At 43.3% G+C, this 9343-nt stretch overlaps 1 protein-coding gene across 1 annotated transcript; it reads right to left on the bottom strand.

Annotated features, from left to right (window-relative positions):
* Positions 1 to 7983: 7983 nt before the first annotated feature.
* On the bottom strand, positions 7984 to 8922 carry LOC140905579 (olfactory receptor 52N2-like). Its single transcript, XM_073329102.1, has one exon. It carries the CDS (start codon positions 8920 to 8922, stop codon positions 7984 to 7986), a length of 939 nt encoding a protein of 312 aa, XP_073185203.1.
* Positions 8923 to 9343: the final 421 nt, after the last annotated feature.

Raw genomic sequence — 9343 nt, forward strand, 5'->3', positions numbered from 1 at the left:
TCTCCTTCCTTAGAAGTTTTTAAGGTCAGGCTTGACAAAGCCCTGGCTGGGATGATTTAATTGGGGATTGGTCCTGCTTTGAGCAGGGGGTTGGACTAGATGACCTCCTGAGGTCCTTTTCAACCCTGATATTCTATGATTCTATGATCCCATCACTACCACCATGTCAAGGTTCCTACCCCACTCTGAACTTTAGGATACAGATGTGGTGACCTGCATGAAAGACCCTATAAGCTTATTCTTACCAGCTTAGGTTAAAAACTTCCCCAAGGTACAAACTTTGACTTGTCCTTGAACAGTATGCTGCCACCAAGCATTTTAAACAAAGAACAGGGAAAGAGACCACATGGAGACATCTTCCCCCAAAATATCACCCCCAAGTCCCACACACCCTTTCCTGGGGAAGGTTCGATAATAATCCTCACCAATTGGTACAAGTGAATACATAGCCAAACCCTTGGATCTTAAGAACAATGAAAAATCAATCAGATTCTTAAAAGAATAATTTTATTTAAAGAAAAGGTAAAAGAACCACCTCTGTAGAATCAGGGTGGTAAATACTTTACAGGGTAATCAGATTCAAAACACAGACAATCCCTCTAGGCAAAACCTTAAGTTAGAAAAAGACACAAAAACAGGAATACACATTCCATTCAGCACATCTTATTTTACAAGCCATTAAAGAAAAGAAAATCTAACGCATTTTCTAGCTAGATTACTTACTAACTTTACAGGAGTTGTAAGCTGCATTCCTGATCTGTTCCCAGCAAAAGCATCACACAGACAGACCCATTTTGGATCTATTGCCAGAGAGGTTTCCTTAGCTTCTTAAGCCTTTACAGGTGAAAGGGTTTTGCCTCTGGCCAGGAGGGATTTTATAGCACTGTAAACAGAAAGGTGGTTACCCTTCCCTTTATATTTGTGACATATCTGTATATATGTACAGTATGTATGTTTACATACAACACCACGTTATACCCAAGCATAATCATGTTTTTCCAATCTGGTATTGTCATCTGACCCTTTTACTTTGGTGCCGCAGACAGCAACACTTTTATTAGGGCAATTAGAGTTATCACCTGTATCATCCCTACGAGTAGCCTGAGTGTTTTGAAATACTGGGATTGGCATTGTTACAGTGTGTTTCACAGTGCTATGTGTATGAGACGTGAAACAGACATTGGGAGTAGTGACATTACAAAAGAGTCCTTTCTATATAAACGTCTTGTAATTAGTTATTACACAGTACTGTCCATTGATTTTATAGGTTAATCTTACAGCTGGTTGATGCCCTCTGGTAAAATTTACTGGGCAGAAAACAGGAAAATCTAGTTTCTTTGGTCCAGGGGTTGCATTGTTCTGTGATACACCAGTAGCTGATGTAGATCCATTTGTTTTTTATGGATGCTGTCTTCCAGAGAGCCTACTGAATGGACAGTCACCAATTTATCGAATGTTGCTGTGTCAGGATGTAGTGTTGGTACCCGGACACTGAGCAGGATTGTTTTGAATAACATGGGCCTCCATTAGGATGCAGTGTCACTAACGCAAATTATGACTGGTACGAACACGGAAATTGTTTCCCCTTTTTGTAGATACGATGTAAAATATTTTTACCACATTTTTCCCTTCCCTTCATGTTGTTTGCTGCTATTTGTTTCTTGATTTTTACCTGTGTGTTGGTGAAAGAGTTTTTTGAATGATACGCACATGGTAAATGGCTCAGAGCAATAATGCCGTACAGCAATAGTGCAGTCATACAGCATTAATACAGTTGCTATTACATAGGATTCAAGTTTAAATTAACTGTGGTGGTTTTTAGCTGATTGCCACCTTAATTCTCCATATATGGTAGATTGAGGTTTATTTGACAAATCTCTTTTTTATAAAGCACTTCATTTTCCTTTTCTTGGTGCTGAGGTAGTCCAAATAGCAAATAAAGGGGATCCATCAAGTCCAGCATTCAGATGAGAGGTGAATGCTTCCCTCTCAGGGCATCCCTGCGGCAGGCCCTCCCTTCCCTCAGAGAGGGACATTTGGGCAGTTGTTCAGGGAGAAATTCTGCCTTCCCTCAGCTGAACTCCCTTGGAGCTGCTGGTAGCTGTTCTCCTTTCCTCTCTGGTCTGCCACAAAATCAGTTGCTCCCCTGCCTTTTTGACCTTCTCAAGCACTTCTCTTCAGACTCGATTTGTCTGACCCATTTTCCTGATCATTTACCTGTTGAAAGTTTGGCTCCTTTCAACTCAACTTTAAATGTAGCTACAAGTTCAGTGGCTTTGGAAAGTAACCCTGCTGCTTTTCACTACAGGTCTGTGTCTTTGGATTGTGGCAGTTTGGAAACAGCACTTACCATTTCCACAATCTTTCTGTGAAGCACAATGAGAAAAACTGAACTAAAATTCTCCAATAATTTCTTGAGAGCTGAAGGTTCATAAACATCAGCGGCCTTTTTTGTTCAGGAGAATTATTTCTGTGGGTGCCTTCATTGTGTCTAAAATCTGAGAGGAAGCAGTGAGATCAAAGAGGGAGATGGAGGAAATTGATTATTCCCCTCTATTCAGCACTGGAGTATTGCGTCCCGTTTTTGGGTCCCCTACTACAGAAAGGATGTGGACAAGTTGGAGAAAGTCCAGCATAAGACAATGAAAATGATGAGGGGGCTGGGGCACATGAATTGTGAGGAGAGGTTGAGCGAACCTGTATTATTTAGTCTGCAGAAAAGACGAGTGAGGGGGGATTTGGTAGAAGTCTTCAGCTACCTAATGGGTGGTTTCAAAGGGGATGTAGCTTGGCTCTTCTCAGTGGTGGTAGATGGCAGAACAAGGAGCAATGGTCTCAAGTTGCAGTGGGGGAAGTCTAGGGTGGATAGTAAGAAAAAAATATTTCCCTAGGAGGTAGTGATATAATGGAATGGGTTACCTAGGGAGGCGGATGAATCTCCAAAATGAGAGGTTTTTAAGGCCCAGCTTGACAAAGCACTGGCTGGGATGATTTAGTTGGGGTTGGTAATGCCTTGAGCAGGGGGTTGGACTACATGACTCCTGAGGTCTCTTCCAACTCTAATCTTCTATGATTCTAGCATTCATTCTGGTTGTTGGTCAATTTTCTAGTCAATTCCTTGAAGAAGCTTTCATTGTTTATGAAATCTGTTCAAGAGGCCAAACACAAAATATCAGTTTTCATCCTCTAAGCCCATAATAGAATAGTACAGGTGGGGGGAAAGGTTTTATATTATAACAGTCTCTGGGAAGCCATCTCATACAGTGACGTTATAATCCCCTTACTCAGAAAGGGTGCTCCCCAAAGTCACACATTTCAGCTTTTAGCAGTTAAATGAAGATTTCACAAGTTACACATCTCATTACACATCACGAAAATCCAACCCATCCATTTGTCCCAGTTCCCTAATGTAAGTGGGGAACTATTGTGGGGAATTTTCTGGCTTCTGCAATACCCCAGGGGAATTGGCTAATGAAAAGCTCTGATTCCCCACTCACATTCCCTTTACCCCAAGGCCTGCCTAACCTCAAGCACTCCCCTTCCACTCTCCTGTGTGGCAGAGTCCTCATAATGGCGACACAGCTGGGCCTTGGTTTTCTTGGAAGCTGAAACCCCAGTCTCATCGTGGTCACTTAGGACAGGGGCTAGGGTGTCCCCACTTGGGTTACTCCCTTCACACCAGATGCTTCCCTGACCCCCTAATGACTGCATTAAATTCAAACCTAATATAATCTAGAAAACACCAACTAGAAGAAAAATAAGGAAAAAATGGGAAAGATTCAAGGAAAAAAGGAACCCCACTTGTTGGGGATGGGGACATTACAAACCACTATCTCTGGGATGTTAGGAAAGTTCACAGTCTGTTCCTCATTCGTCCCAGGCCTCCTGCCCAGGCTCTGCTTGTGCTGCGGTGATACCCTGGGTCAAACACTTGGTCTGGCAGTGGCCACACACCTTCAGACTCTAAGTAGCAGGACCTTTCTCCCCAGCAGCTACCCTCCCTTCAGAGTCACATCCCCTGTTCTGAGTCCAGCCTTCAAGGACCTGAAGTCTGGTGACATCTCCCTGTGTTGAGCCCTCTGCCCATGGCCCACCTTGCTCTTCCCATTGTACTTGACTGTCATGTTACTTGTAGCATGGCTGGCATACAATAGCTTGGCTCTGAACCCGAAGCTCCCCACTGTAGTTCAGCCTTCTCTCCCTGTTGGTGCACCTGGTCTGTTCGGATCCAGCCCTGACTTCTTGTCTCCTCCAGCTGCAGGTCCCCAGCTCTGCCTCAGCCTTGCTGTTCTGCCTCCAGCCTAGTTCTGGCTCTTCTGGCTCAGTGCTCCTTCTCTGGCTCCGGCCAACTCTGCCTCCTGGGCTGCTTCTCTTGCCCTTATGTTTCCGGATGCTTCTCCTGTGCGTCCAGTTCAGCTTAAGGTGCTGCTCAGGTTTGACAGAATTCTACTGCATTAAGAGCCCCAAATCTCTTCATAAGTAATCTAAATGCAGCTGAGATCAACTTAAATGTATTTCTTGAAACAAAGAGTTCTTTGCTTTTTTTTTTATTATTATTATTATTTTTTATTTATTACCAGCAGGAGTTTGTCCACATTAGCAAGAAAGCCATGAGATGACAATCAAATTCAAAATTACAACCCCACTACTGGTCCTTGTATCCAGACTGAGGGTTGGCAGGTGTTTAAAAAAAAACAACGGCCTGTAATGGTGTAAAATAGCCAAAAGGAACCCAAAACATAAGTAGTGTAAAAACAGCAAGAACATTATATTATTATTTTTTTCTAAATGCATTCTTCGATGGGTAGTCAATGTCCATATTTTGATTTGAACTAGTTTGTTACTGTTAATCTCTCGAAGGCAACATTTCATCCTTGCTCCTATCACTGGAAGGAGAAGAATACCTCTGCTGTTGGCCGTACATATCAGCAGTGACCAGTGAGAACATTTCTTTTGCTGGTGCAAACGCTTCACAACAGATTCTGTTGTTGCATGCATGCCCTAACATGACAAATCTTTTCTTAAAGTTCCTCTTGTTGGACAAAACAAAAGTTTTGTTTGTATCAAGTTAATCTAAGAAAACAGTCTTTCAAAAGCAGCATTACTAAAAGGTAGCAACAGCAATGAAAGAGCAAACAAGTCAAGTTCACTAAAAACTTTGTCCCCTGTGGAATCCATGTGTTTGAGACATTCAGCACAAAACTGTTCTCCATGGTTGTTCTGAGTAAAAGGCCAGTGTACCGTAGGCAAAACTCTCCCCTGCTGCTCCAGCTGTCCAAGTCTCCATGAAACAATGGCAAAATGAGAAATCGACCAATATAGGCCATGAAGGACTTACTACTGCAAGCAGTTCAATCATAGAATCATAGAAGATTAGGGTTGGAAGAGACCTTAGGAGGTCATCTCATCCAATCCCCTGCTCAAAGCAGCACCAACACCAACTAAATCATCCCAGTCAAGCCGGCCTTAAAAACCTCAAAGGATGGAGATTCCACCACCTCCTTAATCACCTGGACAGTTCATGGTAGTCTCTGTTTCAACTCTTTCACAAAGTCCAAAATGAAATCTCAACACCTACATTTGATGCCTTGGACAACGGGAATAGTTACTATGTATTTTGAAAGTTCTAGCTTAAAGTGACTCCAAAAGTGACTATGAAAAGTGATAAGTTATTAGTGTCCAAAGCGATTTTGTAGTTTAACACAGCAATATGTTACGCAGGTTTTTCAAAACCCCCGGTGGGGGGGCAACTTAACTCTTTCACTCCAGGCGGTATCAGGAATAAAGAAATGAGAACACAGCAATTCTGTCTGATCAAGGATGAAATACGAGTAAACATGCTCTTGTCTAACTCTGCAGTTTCTTCTATTTAAGCATACAGAGACATAAGCAATAGGTTTAGAATATCCCACATATTCACCTAACATCTGGAACAGTATTGAGCAATTAACAGCAGGTTCACAGTGGCCAGTTGCTCACCCACCAGGGAGAAAGAGTGTCAGGAAAAACATCTCCAAAGATGGTTCAGAGCGCTGCTCCAAAGTACTTTGTATTAGGTAATCTTTTATAACTTCTACAAAACACATAGTGACCCCTACTGGATCATCACTTTTCTTAACTTTCAAAAAACTTCTACTATCTGAGGCATCTAAAGTCAAGGTTTACATCCATTTATTTACTTCCTTTCTCATGTATTTACTTGTCTGTCCACTCCTCCCATTCTCATTAGCAGAAACTGCCAGCTAGATTGTAACCTTGCATCTAAAAGCCTGCTTTCCAATTAACACTTGATTATGTGATGGTCTCTTTTATTAATTCATAGTGACTGAATGCACACCCTGTGGCTGCAATTAGCTTGATCACATTCTGGGCTACACACCCCTCAAATCTAGGGTAACACAGTCCAGTTCTCAAAAACACACAGTTTCACAACTCTCAGCAAGAAGTTCTAGTAGAATGTCCTCAGGTCCTGCAGCAGCTTTCCTGTGCTAGCACTTTCCAACAGAAACATTCGGTTTATCCTCCGGGCTTCCTGAATTATTGGTCCTAGAAAAATCAGGTAAATTTTGCTCACCAGATCACTGTAGTTATAATGAAGAAGTTCAGAATTGTAGTTGCTTTCTTTTTTTTTTTCTTTTCTTTCTTTTTTTTTTTTTTGTCTATCACAAAGCATAGCTTTATTTCACCAAACTGATCAAGAATGCTGTTCACACAGGGTCTAATGGGAAGCCCCCTTGCTTCAGGAAGCTGCAGTGTCTTCTGCTGGTATGGAAGTAAAAAGAATGCCAAGTGACATGCTGTGTAGAGGTGGGGGCTGATGGGTGACTGTCATAAATATAAAGGGAAGGGTAAACCCCTTTAAAATCCCACCTGGCCAGAGGAAAAATCCTCTCACCTGTAAAAGGTTAAGAAGCTAAAGGTAACCTTGCTGGCACCTGACCAAAATGACCAATGAGGACACAAGATACTTTCAAAAGCTGGGGGGAGGGAGAGAAACAAAGGGTCTCTGTCTGTCTGTATGCTGCTTTTTGCTGGGGATAGAACAGGAATGGTGTCTTAGAACTTTTAATAAGTAATCTAGCTAGGTATGTGTTAGATTATGATTTCTTTAAATGGCTGAGAAAAGAATTGTGCTGAATAGAATAACTATTTCTGTCTGTGTATCTTTTTTGTAACTTAAGGTTTTGCCTAGAGGGGTTCTCTATGTTTTGAATCTAATTACCCTGTAAGGTATCTACCATCCTGATTTTACAGAGGGGATTTCTTTACTTCTATTTACTCCTATTTCTATTAAAAGTCTTCTTGTAAGAAAACTGAATGCTTTTTCATTCTTCTCAGGTCCAAGGGTTTGGGTCTGTGGTCACCTCTGCAAATTGGTGAGGCTTTTTATCCAACATTTCCCAGGAAATGGGGGGGCGGTGCAAGTGTTGGGAGGATTGTTCATTGTTCTTAAGATCCAAGGGTCTGGGTCTGTAGTCACCTAGGCAAATTGGTGTGGCTTTTTACCAAACCTTGTCCAGGAAGTGGGGTGCAAGGTTTTGGGAAGTATTTTGGGGGGAAAGATGTTTCCAAACAGCTCTTCCCCAGTAACCAGTATTTGTTTGTTGGTGGTTGCAGCCAATCCAAGGACAAAGGGTGGAATATTTTGTACCTTGGGGAAGTTTTTGACCTAAGTTGGTAAAGATAAGCTTAGGAGGTTTTCATGCAGGTCCCCACATCTGTACCCTAGCTTTCAGAGTGGGGGAGGAACCTTGACAGTGGCACTGAAAGTGATCAGGATATGGTCAGAGAGAGGGAACTCAGCAACAGAGAGAGCAGTGCTTGGTGATGGAGTGATAAGATGTTAGGTGTGAGGAGCTTTAAAGTCTGTGAATTTCCACAATGATTAGCTCAGCCAAACTTGGATAGAACACCCTTGATTTATGAGGAGATATCATTTCCCCCCTCATGACACACAGGTTTGGAGTCAGTGGTCCGAGGTGATCACATTCTGCAGATGTATTTGCACACTTTGTCACGAAGCTCTTTGGTATTGATACCATAAACGATAGGGTTGAGCATAGGAAGGAGGAGGTAATACAGACTGGAAAAGATGACGTGTATATAGGGATTGATGCCCTGACTGAACCAGTGTGTCAGATTACAGAAGAGGCCAAGAGTACAAGAAATCAAAATCACACAGATGTGGCCTGTGCAGGTGTTAAGGGCTTTCTGGTGAGCTTTCTTGGAGGGGATTCTGAGGACGGCCCTGATTATCAGACCATACGAGACAGCAATAACTGTCAGGTCAAACCCAAGGACTATAAATACTAACAAGAAGATGTATATCCTGTTGACTGTAATGTCCCCACACGACATCTTTGCCACAGCCATGTGGTCGCAGTACGTGTGGGGGATAATGCGGCTGGCACAGAATGGCAGCCTGCTCAGGAGCAGAGGCAGGGGCAGAATGAAGAGAACAGCTCTTGTCAAACACACTAGCCCTAACTTAGCTATTCGTGCGTTGGTGAGGATGGTGGCATATCTCAGAGGGTTACATATGGCAACATAGCGATCAAAGGCCATTGTCATGAGTATGGCTGAATGTGTCACAGAAACCACGTGAAGGAAGAACATCTGGGTGAGGCAGCCACCCACAGTAATGACTTTCAAATTGAACCAAAATATACACAGTGCCTTTGGCACGATGGCAGTAGACGCGCTGATTTCTGTGAGCTCCAGCATGCAGAGCAGCAGGTACATTGGTGCATGCAGGGTCTCCTCTTTGCCTACAACAAACAGAACCATGAAATTTTCCAACAGGCCAATAATGTAGAACGTAAAGAAAGGGATGGAAATCCAGATGTGAGCAGCTTCCAGGCCAGGGATTCCTGTTAGGATGAATGATGAACAGTCATGGTCACTGAGGTTGAAAGCTGCCATGCAGTGGTCTGTGCGTCGGTTGGGCTCAGAAATGCTCCAGGTGACTGTAGAGGGAAAGAAGCAGAGTGAGGGGAGTTACATGTTGTGACGAAGTGGGACTGTTCTTAATGTTTCCTCTGAATAGTGTGGGGGTGCCTCAGTTTCCCCTATGCAGTTCTTAAGTATCTAGGTGGTGCGATAAGCGTGTATGATCCTTGCAGAGCCCTAGAGGGCAGGTTTGTGCAGGGGTCTGGACACAGAGAATGGCTGACACCCTGTTTCCTGGCAACTGTTTGCCTGGGCCCTTCCCCCCTGCAAGGTGAATGCTAAAGGGTTGGAGAACAAAGGAATCAGGTGCCCTCCTGGCCCGGGAAAGGGACACAGCCCAGAGGAGGAGGGGCTGGAGAGAGTTTGAGTTTGGGGCTGGCTGGGAACATGGGGT

The sequence above is a fragment of the Lepidochelys kempii genome, chromosome 1, assembly GCF_965140265.1.
Source record: "Lepidochelys kempii isolate rLepKem1 chromosome 1, rLepKem1.hap2, whole genome shotgun sequence".
Lineage (NCBI taxonomy): Eukaryota > Metazoa > Chordata > Testudines > Cheloniidae > Lepidochelys > Lepidochelys kempii.

Excerpts from the sequence above, each read along its gene's own strand:
- LOC140905579 (XM_073329102.1), bottom strand. The coding sequence starts at position 8,922 with ATGGCAGCTTTCAACCTCAGTGACCATGACTGTTCATCATTCATCCTA.